Source organism: Astatotilapia calliptera, chromosome 19 (assembly GCF_900246225.1).
Source record: "Astatotilapia calliptera chromosome 19, fAstCal1.2, whole genome shotgun sequence".
Taxonomy (NCBI): domain Eukaryota; kingdom Metazoa; phylum Chordata; class Actinopteri; order Cichliformes; family Cichlidae; genus Astatotilapia; species Astatotilapia calliptera.
The window spans coordinates 7,187,911-7,204,206 of NC_039320.1; the positions used below are offsets into that span (position 1 = coordinate 7,187,911).

The 16,296-nt window shown below is 46.9% G+C and overlaps 1 protein-coding gene across 10 annotated transcripts in view; it reads right to left on the bottom strand.

The window, feature by feature from the left end:
• The window catches only part of LOC113012405 (AT-rich interactive domain-containing protein 1B-like), a 191,386-nt gene that overhangs the window by 8,562 nt on the left and 166,528 nt on the right, over positions 1-16,296 (bottom strand). For all 10 annotated transcript variants that reach the window (XM_026152589.1, XM_026152591.1, XM_026152590.1 and 7 more), the window contains 6 exons: positions 9,957-10,081; positions 8,355-8,458; positions 6,336-6,530; positions 5,573-5,788; positions 4,297-4,519; positions 409-550 (listed from right to left, as the gene is read on the bottom strand). In XM_026152589.1, the coding sequence (XP_026008374.1) occupies positions 409-550; positions 4,297-4,519; positions 5,573-5,788; positions 6,336-6,530; positions 8,355-8,458; positions 9,957-10,081 (1,005 nt within the window). The remainder of the gene's footprint in view (positions 1-408; positions 551-4,296; positions 4,520-5,572; positions 5,789-6,335; positions 6,531-8,354; positions 8,459-9,956; positions 10,082-16,296) is intronic.

A 16,296-nucleotide genomic window follows, 5' to 3' on the forward strand; every position in this document is an offset into this window, starting at 1 on the left:
TCTAAAATAGGAAGCATAATAATGACATCCAGGTAAAGAGCTCAAACACAGTGCTTCTCTCAGGCTCAGCAAACGTGATTGTTGCTGTTTCTAATTAAAACCAGCAGAGATGAAGGCGTGCGACTCGAATCGTCACATAAAGAGCAGAAAGAACCAAATCACACATCCCAGTCTCACCTAAACATAGCAGCACACTGAGAGCATCCCCTTTTATTTCAAGCTCGCTCCACTACGCTGTTGTTTAATTTTAGAGACAATGTTCACACTTTTGGATACCACACATCAACAAACAGACTGCTGACACACAAACGATATCACACAAACACACAACTTATTTAGAGAAAATGAGTCAGCAGCACACGTCAGTAAATGCAGCACCAGGAGCATCATGCATGCGTCTGTGTGTACCTGTTGGGGGGCAGTGGTGTGACCTGTCCCAGGGGGGTGGTGGCAGGTGTGGGGGGCTTCAGGTCCCCCGCTGCCTCTGCTGTAGAGCTGCTGCCAGAGGACTGAGGTGTCTGTGGGCCCTGGAGGGAGCCGCCTGAATGAGCTGGGAGACACAAGTAGGAGTATTAGTTCTGTATCATAAGAACACGTTGACACTGTTGGTCTTCCACAAGTCTTCAGATACGATCTGAAGGTTGAGTTAGAGCTGGTTTTACTGCAGCGATGTGCCGTAATAGGGAGATACCTTTGGGCTTAAGGCCAAAGCACTCGCAGCGATGCCCTACACGAGACATGAGCCTACAGGAGGCGAGCGGAGGAAGAGGAGGCAGGAGGAAGAGGGAAGGATGCCTCCACTCACAGACCTGTTCTTAATGTGAAAGCTGTCTGAAGACGGTTTAGCTGGATTTTTTTGTCTTTGTGTGCCATCGACTTCAAGTGGCGAGCTAAGCTCGAGGCCACAGATGTATCAGATGTAAAATTAAACAGCCAATGTGATGGAATCATGACATGTTCAAGCTAACGCTTCAGAAAGCTTGAGGTTTCACACAGAAACTCTGGGGTTAAGAGCGGGTTAGTGCAAACTTTTGTTATGACACCTAAACTCCTGATGATGAGGAAATCAGAAGAAATTTGAACCCCCAGCCCGATAAAAGCAACGGATCCAAATTCCCAGGAGCAGGTTTAACAGAAGACGTGGACCGTTCCAGTGAAATCATGACAAAGACGGAGACAGAGAGAATATGAAAGTGTCCTAATGAGCATTTAGTGTAAGAAGCCTTTCTCTCGAATATCCTGAGTGGCCTTTCCCTGCACCACACGTTTCCATAGAAAGACTTAAGCTTTAAAAATTCATGCTAATTCTGAATTATTCAATGATACCCTCTGCCTCTACATCACAGGAGACGGAGAGAAGGAGAGCGAGACAGGGAGAGATGGTTATCCCATGATTATGAGCAGGAGGTAGGAGGGGGCAAAGAGGGGTCAGGGAGCATTAGGGATTCTTCACTTCCTGGGATATCCCGGCGTCAAACGGAAAGCACGCGTGGGGAAGTGCAAACAATTGCGGGGTCAGTCGGGGCTAAGAGGTTTACCATTCTAAGAGCGGCAGCGGTGGGGGTGGTGGCGGTATGAGGACGGAGGACAGCGTGAACTTAAGTGCCCTCTGCTCGTCTTTTAGAGCGAGACGTAAGGGGGGAAAAAGTGTGTGTGGCTGTTTGATGTGTGCGCACACAAAAGCGTGTGTGTCAGCGGGTGACATAATCCAGAGGGGTGGCAGCGGTTAAGGGGGAGGGTGGGGGTGGGGTGGAGAAGGGGGGAAAAAAGTCAGTCAGCTGAGCTGTTTTGTGAATGAAAGGTGACGGCGAGGTCGGGTTTGTTTACGTTCTACATTCCAGCCCTCATTAATCACTCCCCACACCCCACCGCCACTCACCCCCACCCGCCCTGCTGGACACGCTCCCTCAGTGACATCACTGGGCTGTCAGTCTATATATAGGCTGGCAGGGAGTCAGTGGGGCAGTTCAAAGCGCACAGAGGCAGAGAGCGCATTAACACCGAGCAACATGAAGGACAAAAACGGGAGGTTTTCCTGGCGTGTGCACGCGCGATACGCACTTCTTTTCATAACACAATTTTCCCTTTTTATGTGCAAGTGCAGTAATTAAAAAGTATTTTTGCAAATTTATAAATACAAAGTTAATTATGCATATTCAGTCTGCTTCTTAAACATCAAACATTATTGCACGATGGTTAAATTTATTACGTTTCTTTCACTTAAATTAAACTTTGTCTATATTACAAACTGCAAACATTTCATTCTATTCATAGTTTTCAAAACAGGGAAAAATGAAAAATGCCTTGAGTGCATCACTGAGTGGATATTTAATCATAAAACAACCAAAGTGAGCCCTGCAGGGCAAAGACGAACCGCAAAGTTAGTGTCTACAGGAGATCACTCTGTTTTTTAAAGGTAAAGCTAATCAGAGGGCAAGCTTGCCCACTGCCACATTTAATGAAATAAAACAGATAAAAACAGAATTAAATGCTAAAAAAAATCTCTTTCATTTTCTTTCTTTTCTAATAGTAAAGTTGTTCATTAAATACACAGATATGAGCTGGATTGTAACATAAATTGGGGGCTCGTCCGGGCTCCTTTCTGGGAGTTTTTTCGAGGATGAACGATGGCTGACGACAGGTGTTCACAAACTCTCTGCAGTGTGTGGCTGTGCTTGTTTTGCTCGTCTGTTATCCTGGGTGTGGGTCTCACGGTCCTATGATCACTGCAGTTTCAGGGGTATGAGTCTGGCTTGGTATATGAGAGGTCCTGAGTCCTGGATGTGTTCTGCCTCTCTGCTGCTGGTTGGAGTGCAACAGTCTTTGGGCGTTACCTACACCTGACAGGTTTGGGGTAAAGGTCATCTGTGGTTGGCTCCTTTTGCTCTACTGGCTGCTGTTTTCATCTTGATATTTAGAAACAATGTATCCAAAAACTCTGGCGTCACTCTTTGTTTCATGTTGTTGCTTATGGTTCATAACACATTAGGTCAAAGTAAAAAAAACAAAGCATGAACAAAAGAAAACTGACTATCAAAATAAAACAGGACATGAACAAATGACCAATACTGAAAATGAAACATAAAAATCAAATCCTAACCATGAAGGAGATGATTCAGGAGGAACACGGATGGACATGATATAAAGACAGAGGTGAAGGAAAACAGGGAAACACCGAGGAGAGAAAAAAATGCAACGACAGAATCAGACTCAGCAACACGATTGTAAAAGTGAAACTCAAATTAGAAACACATGCTTTACTGTAGTCTGAGTGCACTGTGGGCACACTGCTGCACAGACACGTCTCTTGGTCTTCAGAATCGCAGTGCTAGCTGCAGATGCTGCTCTCCACCCACTCTGATGGTGGTGCAGGAGTGTCGTAGCGTGAGCAGTTCACAGTCGAGTGCTGCATACCCAAAAGCCAACCTAAACGTCACGAGCGTCGACCTCTTCGCGTTTTACCTTACAGACTGCATCTCAGATGACGTGCACCATCAGCTGGCAAAATGAGTTTGTGTAAAAACTGAGATGTTTAAATCCCCTCGAATAGATGAGAAGGCACTGAATTATGAATTGTAAAACTTTTACGTGAACTTCTCGCATGTGCATGCATGCATGCGTGTGTGTGTGTGTGTATGCAAATGATGGCTGGTGCTCTTTTCCACCCACCAGGAAAAGCAATCTGTGGCGTCGCAGGCGGGTGAAGTGCTCCAATGTTCTATTTAAAAGCAAGGGTCACTTTTCTCATCTCCGCTGCAAATTAGAGACGTGACTCCTTCTCTCTCCCGTCCTTGTCCTCCCGTTGTAATTGTGCGCAGAGGCACATGGCTCCAACAGGTAATTCGCACAAACAAAAAGCAACCTTTTGTGTTGTGCTAGTGCACCAAAACAATATTACTTAACCTTCCGACGCAGGGTAATCAAATAAAGGCGAGGCTCCGCGTGGAGGCACAAGTGGCGATCATATCTCGCTCACCTCTATTAAACCAAGACTCATCTCACCAAAGCAGTGTTAATGTTCACTCATCTCTGCGGGGTTCCAGTTGTGTACGTGTAATCAGGGCGTAATGTTGAGCGCTATTTCTAATTTTAAATGTAATCCTAACTGTAATCTAATATTCACTGCTATCGGAGGGTCGTTAAGGAGTCAGATTCTTAGACTTATAAAAGCATCCAATCTTCTAAATGTATACTTCAGATTTCTGCCATTCAGCACGGCTACAGAGGAAGGTCTGAGTCTCTGCACCCCCCATGCTGACAGACTGGAGGCTGAGGCAGTGTGTTATCAGGACTTACCAGGTGAAGGCGGCTGGATCTTGACCTGCTTCCTGTTGTCCCCTCCAGCCATGCTGCTGCTACTGCTGCTGTTGTCCGCTGGCGGGTCTTCTCCCCTCTCCATCTTGCACTCGTAGGCAAACAGATACTGGATGTACTGCTTCTTCAGCGAGCTGGCGGTGCTGCTGGATGTACCCACGTTCAGGGTGCTGGACAGCTCACGCCACTTCTTGTTCTTGTTTACCTGAGTCAGAGAACAACACGATGTTAGGAAGCGAAATGATTGGCACAGATCGTAACAACTGAGATAATTTCTCGGCGCCATCCTGGTAGTATCAGCTGCACACTTATAATTTCGCCTGGAGAATGGGCGATCACATCCTGCTAATCTAATCAGAATAATCAACTCCGCGGCTCAGCGCTCCGTGTTTGCAGGAGTCGCAGGTCACTTGCAGATAATTTTCACGTTGTACGTTTTAATGTAAAAGCGAAAAAATGCACTGTGTTACACAAGAGAAGAGTATGTGGGCCTGACCTGAACACACAGCCTGTTTTTCACGGTGTAGAAAGATTTGCTCGACTAAGGACCTGATTTTAGCTGAGAATTAAACAAACTGAAAGTCAGCAGTAGAAACTGAGGAATGCAAAGGTGATGGGTTAAGGTCAAAAGGGCAAAAATATTACTGGTTTACTAAAGTGGTGAACCTGCTAAAACTATGAAAAGCTGATTCTAGCTGACAGGAAAACACATCTGAAGACTGTCTGACAGGTTTTAGGTGTAAAACAACTACAGATTTGCACTTAGACGGCATCTTTGTACACATAAAGAAAAAAAAACATGTTAAATTTTATGTTTCTCCAAAGCAACGAAACATTTTTCCTAATTTTGTGTTGTTGAACGGCTGCAGAGAATCTGCCTCTCAGGTCCATCAAAGAGCAGAAAACGCCGGCCGCTGTGTAACACGAGTATCTGTCAGGTGTCCGTATACTTTTGCTTCCTGTTTTCCGTCCTTCTGCCCAACCTGACCTTGCCGGTATATTAATTTCACATTTTTATCACATGAGGAATGACATGCTTGGAGCTGGTTTCAGGACGTAGGCAGCTTTCTCTGAGGTTAATTTGATGTATCTCATTCTCCTGAGAACATTTCTCAACATTTACAAGCTCGCCATATGCCGTGGAGATTTATGAAGAATACTAAGCAGCCAAAGAGCGAGCGGAGCGAAATGATTTGGCTGTGTGAGAATACGAGCTCCTCCACATTCAAGTCTGTGTCTAACGCTTCCTGCGCCTTACCATGGCGAGGCCTCCTATTTCCCGAACAGCCATGTAGAGCTTCCACAGGTCCAGCGGCTTCTTGCCCACAGTGGGAAGCTGACTAACAGGTGTGCCCCGCTCCTCCATGAAGTTCAGGTATCGCTCCACCCAGCCTCGCCTCTCCGGCTCTCCACCGAGCTCGTACAGCCGTGCGATTCGGTCGCCGCTGAAGGGAGAGGCGTTAGGGTTGGCTTTCTGGAGATGCACATAAGCAGAGGAGAAAAGTACCTGATTAAACTCTGAATCTGAATATGTGACATTTTATTTGAATACAAGATGTATAAAAGCACTACGTCAGGTAGTTTTTCTGCCTTCTCATGCAGATGCATAATGTAAATAAAGACGTGCTAATTAGGAAAACTCAGAGTCAGTGTATGTTATATGTGATATACAGTACATGCTCTGTTCTACAGGATAGTGTTCTTTTCCACAGTAAACCACTCTTCCCACGGGCATCATTAAAAATTCATTCCTTATTTACACATTCTGAGTCGGCTGCTGGTTGAATGACCAAGTAAAAATAAATACTTGTCGAAAGCATTTGGTTTAGCGTGTGCAGCCGGAGCCTTTACAGACTTCCTGCACAGAGCATTCAAGTTCAAACCGGTGGAGTTAATTGCACCAAACTTTAATCCTGCTTCAGGAGGTTGTCCGTGCTCTAACAAGCAGGTTTCCAGTGACTACACGGAAACACGCTTTTAGTGCATAAATGCATCCATGCAGGATGGTGTCTGGTTCTTACGGGGCTGGAGGGAGTCTTGAGAGGCCAGGGGGGGCTGCTGATGCTGTCGCTGTCATCTCCGTGGTAGGAGGAGAGGCTGGCGGGGCTGGGTGAGAGGGGCGAGGGCACGGGTAGGGCGCCGCCCGGAGTGGGTGGCTGGGACACGCACTGCTGGGAGCCGCCGCTGCTGTTATTGTTGACGTAAACGTCCGGGAGCTGTTAAAGAGAGAGCAGCGGGATTACTGCTCAGCGCTGCACAGAAACATCTGATTGGCTGAATGCAGGATAACAGTCACTGTGGAAGGCAACAAAAGAAGGCAATTCAAAACCATCAGCTATCGCCTGACGATGCTTTAGCTTTGTATTATAACTGATCCTCATTCCTCAGTGGACCGTGCACACTGACAGAACAGAGGCCTCCGAGGTCAGATGATAGCCGCTGGGTTTCTGGACTGTGGATACAAAAACTACTCAAGGATATTTATGAAATAGGAGATCATTAGTACAGAGGTGCACTGATTAAAGGGAAGACCTTTACAACATCAGAGAATTTGATTTTGAGTGTTTTCCTGACTTTATGAGTGTCGCTACTCGGACAAAAGCATTGGGTCAGACCTCCCCATCTTTGAATTCAGCTGTTTGCAGACATCAATCAAGCACAGAGCCATTCAGCCTTTACAAACATCTGTGAAAGAACAGGTCGATCTCACCGGATGAATCAGAGCGTGGTGCTGTAACAGGATACCACAGATGCAACCAGTCTGCATCCCCCCGAGTTTGTTTCATATCCTGAAGCCAGATCGGCCAAACTGATCCTGACGAATAACGAAATATCAGCGCTAGTCTGTGACAGCACCAAGCGCGCTGTTTAAAGACACCCCGAGCTTCCAGCGGCATTAGGGATTGGTTGTTTTTAATGAAAAATATTATAGGAATTTCCAAGAATAGTTCCTCTGGAATTCCAAAAACAGGACTGAGGTTACAGCAGGCCCACAGAAACGGAAATATTTCACAAAAACAAGCTGAAAGGAATTCTTCTTATTCCGAGAGCCGAGCTGCAATCAAACAGTTTACACGGGGCCAGCCTGCAAAACCTCACACACCCAAGCTGGACCTCTTCTGCTTTACTGAAACCCTAAGTCTGTGCAGTGTGTGGCAGAGGAACAGCAAGGCTTCATGCATGTGTAAGACGTCTGTATGTAAAAGACTCTATAATGAATTTAACATGCATTTAGTCTCCCCAGTTTAAATGTGTGTCTGTGTGTGTGAGAGGGAGAGTGTGTAAAAGAGGGAACAACAGCTTGACAAGTGCTTCTGGACTGTGTGCAGAACGCTCATGTCAGCAAAACCTTATCGTTCTCCCTCCTCTTCCCTCTCTTGGCAGACAGATCATCTCTTTCGGGAGCACCGGGGGTCTTTCTGGCTGCTCTGACTGCCTTAAATAATTCAGAAGACCTACTACCATAATCAGCAAAAGAAAAGACACAGATTTTTGAGGGAAAAGATGTGTAGTGGATGTGATGGAGGCAGTGTGTGTTGTTGTTGTTAAGGAAAAACAAGAGGAGGGGGTAGAAAAGAGCAAAGAGCAGAGTTCTGCTGTTGCTGAGCCGCTATTGTCGGGCAAAATGAGAAGTCAGCAGTGTGTGTGTGACACAGACGGAGAAGGCTAGTTAGAGTGCGTGTTTTCCATCTTTGCGTGCATGTTGTGTGTGTCGGCGCTGTGTTTGCTTGCGTGTATGTACATGTGTGTGCTGCAGATGCCAAGCCCCCTCTGTCTGTGCAGCTTTGGCTGCCAAAACATCAGCAAGAAGAGAGTGCTGAGGGCAAAAACAAAGCGAGGAAAACATTAGGAATGGTAAATGTTAAACAAATCATTAAATATGGTGAGAAAACAACAGCGAGACGGCCCTCTGCGCTGAGGCAGCATCCGCTGATCGGGACTGGTCTGCTTCGTTAGCGGAGGAAGATTAGAAAGAACATTTACAAACGAAAGAGAGGGGAGAGGAAGTGGGAGAATGGGGAAGACTGTCAAGGAGTTACCTTTGGTTTGTGGGGCTCGTTGGCGGGGCCGCCGTCATCTTTCACCTCCGTTTTCGGTTTGGCATCTGGGCTCATTATCCCGTCTCCTGACATTCCCGTGGATCCTTCAACAGCAACGAGCAAACGTTGACTCGAAGCAGTTGCACCAAACTTCTCACAAACATAAAATATGCTCTGAATTTGCACATTTTTTTTTAAAGTTTTTCCACGACGGAGCAGAATAAAGAGTAAAGAGAGATTTCAGGCATGTTTGTGTATTCTGCTACATTCAATTGGGTTTAACTCCTTAAATGAATGGTGCCTTCACCGTGTGGACTGAAAGCTGCTGCACAATGGTCTGTATAATGTCACAGGCACAGTCAGACAATGGAAAATGCTTTAATGTCTTTCGGCTGCTGAGCTTCTTTGCTTTTGTGCTCTCAAGGCCTCCCTAAAGCCTGTCCGCCCATTTATCCTGAATGGAAGACAGCCGTATAAAAAGACTGTTTCTTAAGGAAGACGTAGAGAGAGAATAAGATAAGAATCCACTAAAAGCAAGCCGGTGTCAACTTGGAAGAAGTTATTCATGTTCTCACATATTCAAAGTGCGGAGAGAATGTAAAGGTTAGCGTTGACGAGATGTTGGCTGACAAGACGTGTTTCTGTTTTCTAAGATGTTTGTGTGCCTTCATTAGGTTTATAAGTGAAGAAGAGTTGAGATCCTTAAGACTACTTTTCAAAGTGCGAGCTGCATATTTCTTATTAGCAGAAAGGAGAGGTCCTTGGGTGCAAGGCTCCCCTCTGTATTTCCTCCGGTGTACGCTGTGCCGCGGCGGGCAAACCGAAGGCTTTTTACGTGCCCAGGGGCAAACCAGATGAGCTTTGAGGAACCTTGGCGCTCTAATTTGGCTCAAGTTTTACAAATGTCATGCGTTCTGATGTATGGCTTTAAATAAGAGCTTCATTTTGGAAAATCTCTGATGTGTGTTTAGCAGCAATGCAGCCGGGCAGGAAAGAAAAACCGAGGCACCGCGTTACGCTCTCCTCGCCGAAGGGCCAGCTCTTCAGAAGAGCGTCATAACGAAACTCTTTAGTCTTTGACTCTGTCATGTGACCTACGCTGTGTCTCTGAGTAGGTGCACTGATAGAAACGTCACTTCGATGCTGCCGTAAAGGTTCGACATTATTGTATCAACATGTTTTCTGCTGATTCAAGACGAGCCAGATTAGATCAGCTGTAACTTCATCTAAGTATCAACTTAATTTAAGCTAAAGTAAAGCTAGGAGGGAAGAAGGAGCGATCCCAACCCTTGGATATGTGTTGAAGGCGGCCTGTAGGCGGGGGTACACGTGTGGATACAAAAGGCTCATTTTACATGTTTTGGGCCAAAACAGCAAAGCACAGAAGCCCGGGAAGCGTTACGAGAGCCATGTGGGGATTTCAAGGTTTCATGCTGCAGAAACACAACTGCATGCAAATAGTGCAAAGATTTAAAACTGCAGCTCAGCTGCGTTCTGTCCTGAAGAAGACGTTGAAGAGAATGTCCTGCAGGGGATGGCAATGTTTGTGGGCCTGTGTTTACGAGCTTTTACCTCTACAGCACGCTGGCATTAGTGAAATACCTGAAGGAGGCATGTTGTAGCCCGGACCTTGTGCGTTGCCTGTGGCTGCGGCGTTGCTGCCCGCCACCTGACTGTAGGGGACAGCGCTGGCTTGGCTCATGCCGGGGCCTTGATAGTTGCTCTGCCTACAATAGAAAGAAAAAAAACGACATTGGGAGATTTAGTCGGGATGACTCCAGCTGGATTCACGATGTGGAGAAATAAGCGAGTAACAGTGAAAGCTGCAGAGGAACAGAAGTCACATAATCATACAGGGATGATATTTGGCAGCCTGTCACTGCTGCGCTGCTTTATTGTTGCAGTGAAAACTGAGCTGCATGTATATCTGAGAGTCACGATAAAAAGCAAAGAGCGCAACAGATCCCTGATCAAACACACAGCTCTTCCAAAAGATTGAAGATGAGCACCGAACATCAGAAAAGGAAAAGCTCTCCTATCCTCCGTCTCCTCCACAGCCTCCCTCCCTCTCTCTCTTCCTTCCTCTCCATCACACAAGTCATAATTTAACTAATTAAGGTGTGCTTTTGGAGAGGATCATGTTATTTGTTGCCATAGTGACAACAAAAATCAATGCCGCTCAGCCTCCCCCGTCTCTCTCGGGCGCTCATCACATGGTGTCGCGAGTGACATCAGAGGGGCTTATCTGCAACCTGCTGAACACCAGCCATCCATGTGCGTTTGATTGAAGGCGGCGTCTATCATTGCATGCCAGGCCGGTGACACAGAGGCTGAAAGGGAACACCGTGTTTGGAACAATTTGCTCTATCTCCTGCTGACTCGAGATTATCTCCCGGACAACTGTATGAAGAGGGAGAAAAGGGACGTGAGGTGAGGAGAGGCCTCAAACACGGGAGGAAGAGTTGCGGGAGGAAGAGAGGTGAGCAGAGGAGGAAAGGAAGGAAGGAAGCCACACGTAAAAGGCCGGAAAACGTAAAGAAGGAAAAATGTTTGTGCGGATTTCTGTCACTCAATCCCCCTTAACTGGCATCGTTCTCTCTTCCACACAGACACATAATGTAATACCTCGTGTTGGAACCGATACACATTGCCTGAGAGGAGGGATTGGCTTGGTAAACCTCCCCATAATCTCATCTCACAGATGTAATTAGTCATAGAGCACGGCTGATGATACATATGTAATCCCTCTATGGGGGCTGAGGTGCACAGGGGAGCTCCGTGGCAAAGAAACAAGCACACCAAATCCACGCTTATCTGGCCCCATTTCCCTATAATGGGGTGGGGCGGCGGCGGGGGCATAGACTCCTTCGTTCGCTGCCTACGTGTTCCCTAAAAAGCTCCGCGTGAGTCAAGTCACAGAAATAAATGTACCTTTTGATCGCTGCACCTTCTCAAGCAAGCAAAAATGTATTCTGCATGCAAACTCCCACAAAGCAGAGCAGGCGACGAGAAATGAGTTTAAACGCGCCAAAAGCCTCCGAAGCTCATTTATCCGCATACTGTAAAAACGCCCCTCACCAGAACTTAAGCTATCTCGTGTGAACGGTGAAAAATCCAAATCAACTACAACAACAACAACAGTGGTTGGTGGTTTTCGACTGTGGCGCTCTCCCATTATGACTAATTCATGTCATAAAAAAGCCCATTAGAAAGCACTTGATGGAGGCACCGCACAGCGTTTAATCACACTTAATATATGCATGTGCCGCCATCGGGGGTTGGGGGGTGGGGGCAAGCACGGCGCATTCATCTTGCTCTTGGGCACCTTTGTGCCGGGTGAAAAAAAAGCATCCTGTTGCCGCAGAGAGAGCGAGAGGGGGAAGAAAGGAGGGATGGAGAGGAAGGAGAGAAGAAAGGAGGCAGGAGGAAATTAGGGAAGAAGAAGCCAGAGTGTGTGTGTGTGTGTGTGTGTGTGTGTGTGTGTGTGTGTGTGTGTGTGTGTGTGCGTCCCCGGTGGACCGATGGGGGGCGTATTTTCAGCTCAGGGCCCCAGAGCTGGAGGTAATCGCTGTTCCATGAGACTAAACTGAGGGAACGCACACACGGAAACATCCATCCTAGCACCATCAGTCCACTGCACTCGCAGTTTGTTGTCGAGGAGTGGCCTGAGGAAAAAAGTAGTGAAACAGTGAAGGGAAAGTATGAGTTTACTCGACGAGTGCTGGCTAAGTTGGAGCGCTCTCGTGCTAAAAGGGAAACACATGAAAATGCAGATTTTTCACTCAAGCTTTTGTTTGGGTCTCCAGATTTATAAAAAAATGACTCCTGTCACTTTAAGAGCGGCAAGAATCCTATCTGGTTAAGTCTGACGTCACTAGCCGTGTCTGGGCCTAAACTCTGCTGCAGGTCCATATATCAAACGATCACTATGGCATTACTGAGAGTTGAAAAACTGTCTAAAGTCTTTCATCTTTAATAAAATGATCAGCGTTCTGCTCTACCAGGTGTAACAATTGAGTTTAACATCCAGGCATCCATGAAAACGGAATTTATGACATTTAACGGAGTTAGAAGTTAGCAGGGAGTTAGCTCGCTAGCTTCTATCTAAATACAATATAGCATGTCCTGACTGCGGGGTTTGGGAAACAAATTCAAACGTACAGCTCTGCTATCACTTCCAGCATAAATGAAGACAGAAAACTAAACAGCAGTGACGTTTGTAGGGTTACTGAAGTTTGGCTAGCTGGTATATAATGATGTGCTACGTGACCACTAGCGACACAGCTATGTTAGCATAATATAAACAAGCTAACTTTTTTTCCACTTGATAAAAGTTAACGTGAGTGTTCTCGGTGGTCAGGAACAAATGTAATCGCATGGCAGGATGCTGTAAAAGGACCAAACTTCAGCCAGGAGAACAACTGAGATAATCCATCCACAATACGAGGTTAGTCATACTGCTGCATGGGCTGTGCTGTAGTTACATCGTAAGGTTTTAAAAACTGAGCTTAAATAAATGATTAGCGGTAATAAAAGCCGAGGGAGGTCAACAGTGATCACTGACTGTTTTAGGAGCTTTTTGAGATCAAATAGAAGAAAATACAAAACATTAAACATGTTAACAACACAAAAGCCATATTAAACGCAGACTACTTTAGGCCCGGAAGTATCACTTAACGACCGGATTGATGCTCTACCATCACTGTCCTTCACTAACCCCCCGTTTATTCCCTAATTACACACACACACACACACACACACGCACGCACGCACACACACACACACACACAAACACACACACGCGCGCAGAGAGAGCTCTCGTCTATTCAGTCTACATGTGTGAAGGGCATCGGAGAAGGCCACTTTCACACCATGGGTGAGTGTGTGTGCCGAAGTGTGTTTGAGCGTGTCCTTGTGTTCGGGTGGGTGCCGTTGCCAAGGGGATGCCATGGTTACGAGGTGCCAGCCAACCAGCTGACGGTGTCTCTCTAGAAGTGGCGGCGCCTTTGTCCTTCATTTGCAGTGACAGGCCGCGCTGACGCCGTCTCGGCTCGGCTAACCGGACAAGACAGCGGCGGTGGCGGCCGGACTGCAGGACCGTGTGACGACTGAGCGGCCCTCTCCATCGATCCCTGAGCTCGCTGCGTGTGTGTGTGTGCAGAAGGAGGCGAAAGAAAGAGCCGGAGAGGCTGCTGGATGGAAGGATGGAGTGGATCGACTGGAGGCTATGAATTATATATGGACCCAATCTGTTGTCAGGGCAGCTTGGGCTCATTGCTCCTCCAAACTCCTGACTCAACTCCCCCTCTCACACACACACACACACACACACACACACACACACACACACACACACACACACACACACACACACACACACACACACACACACACACACACACACACACAGGGTAAACCAGAATAAACCCCCAACAAAAAATAAAAGGACAGCTTTTAACATATTAAATCCAGAAAAAAAGCTACTCTTCCCTTCTCCCGCCCCTCCTTCCCAAACATCAAACGGCTCAGGATGGATGGATGGAGGAGAAGCCATTTATTTTACCCATCTAATGAAAGCAGAGCGCTCCGCAGCGCTGCCAAGACTGCGAGCGACAAAGCGCCACAGGCAGCATCCCCCGTTCTTGACATTCAAGCGCTGCTCTTATTTATTTAGCAAATTTACTTACTAAGGAGGTCAGAAATGAATTATTTGGCGAGGATTTGCCTGGGAGCACTCTCCTCTCTTCTCTTCTTCCCTCTTCCAACATTTTTCTCCCTTCAATTTCCTTTTTATTTACGGCTCCTTTTTTTTCCCGAGCTTTGCTCTTCTTCTGCTAAGTGCTTATTTTTCCGACAGTTCGCCGTTCCTATAGCTCCGGGAACTTTTTGTAGAGTGTCGCCAGCAGCGTTGGAAAGTCATTTGAAAACCCAATTCTGTCCTCAGAAGCTGCTGCCAAGAAAAGCTTATACCTTTTAATACTTTGTGTTTGCCTCTTTTCCAAAAACGAAAAATCCCTAACATCAATCTCCCCCCCCCCAAAAAAAAGTGTACTGGTGCATTTTTCCAAACACACTCCGACCTCACTCGCCTTATTTGAACGTAAACTTTTCACCTCAGCGTTCTCCATGAGACCCACTGAACTGCATCGTCACCAAACTTTATTATGAGGTTCAACAGGAACATCCCTCGACTCTGACTCAGACCCACAAAAGTGCAACATTTGTTTCTGATTCGTGGAAGGCTCGGGGGGGGGGAACGCTCCCTATTGTACACTTTGCAAAGATTTAAACGCAGCTCCAACCTGCAGCTGCACGCGGCCCTCTCTTCAAAATTCTGTTGGTTGGTGTAATGAAGCCAGAGTGCGTGAGCCAGCAGAGGACGAAGATGAGGCATGAGAGGCAGAAATGTGGAGGATTATTAGTGGAGATGTAGTGATGGCATGTGTTAAAGGAAAAGAGGAAAGGAAGCAGAGACCAGTCACTGCTCGACTAGCCCCTGATTTGGAAGGTTGGAAGCGGGTGACTGTGGCAGTCCCGGTTAATGCATCAAAGAGCAAAACTAGACACGCGGTACGACTAACAACTTGTTTCTCAGACAGAGAAGAACCGGGTTTGACAATGTTTCACAATGTTGCACTGAGCTCTGGAGCGCAAACAGGGTGCTGGAGCCTTTAACTGCAGGTTTTTCGGAGGCCAATTTTCTCCTGATCTCCCTCAGATGTTCTAAAGTGGGATCTGAGGAAGAAAAACATAACAAGGCTGTGCTGGAGACAGCGGAGAAGAAAAAGCAAATTGGGAGGAAGAAAGACTGAGCGAGATAAAACAGTCTGGGTAGGAGAACAGAGCTGCACGGAGACAAAGAGGGCGATACAGTTGGTAAAAAAGAGCGAAACAGGTGGGAGGAGAGGGAAGAGGAGCAGACGAAGAGGGATGAAAGGATCGGAATGATCGACAGCAGATGAGAACAACAGCGAAGGTGAGACAGGCGCCAGGCGCTCTGCAAAAATGTCCATCACGACAAAACATTCTGGCACATTTTAGTCTGAAATAAGTCAAAAACACACTTCTGCCAGCAGAGGAGACTAATTTACGTTTTTATCCGAACAACTCGGTATTCTAAATAAAGAAGGCGGCAGATTATTCACATTTGTGAACACCGATCTGCTTTGGAAACCAATAGTTTCATTTGTTGGCACATTTCTCTTTTTTAACACTAGCTAGTTCATAAAAGTCTTTTGTTGTTCTAAGCATCCGGCGTCTGCTCCATTATTTTCTCCAGCGCCGTGGAAGTGATGCTGCGGTTTAAATAAACGCTAACGACTGGCGAGCCGGCACACGTTTCAAAGAGCAGAATCAAAAGGAGACGGCTGTCACTGCACCGGACTCTTTGCTTCCAGTGTGATCTTTGCAGTGCAGCGAAAGAAGGAAAAACACACATTAACGATGGCTTAATGCTGGAGATGGAGATGAAACGGCAAACGAAGGAGCCCGCGGATACTCGCACAGCTGACAATAAATCAAAATAGGTTGAGACACAGATGAAGACGTGAACAGACTTTACAGGCAGATTTGTAAACACGCTGCGAGAGAGTGAGAGAGGCCCACCGCAGCCAGCGACACCTCGCTGCTGTCTGAGGGGAGACTGACAGGCCGTCTGATTGGTCCCAGCAGTGGGGATCATGTCGTGCCACTTCTTATTGACAACTCAGCCATCTCTTAACGGCTCGAGTAGCATTTGCATTGCTGCAAGTGAGTGTGTGTGTGTGTGTGTGTGTGTGTGTGTGTGTGTGTGTGTGTGTGTGTGTGTGTGGACAGCATTGGGCCTCCCGGATGCACGCAATTAATCACCCCCCTGTCAGACTCCTCCCCTCCCCTGCCTTTCCCCCCACGATGCTGTTACAGTGCACGCAGCCCCGAGTATCTCAGTGTGTGTGTGTGTGTG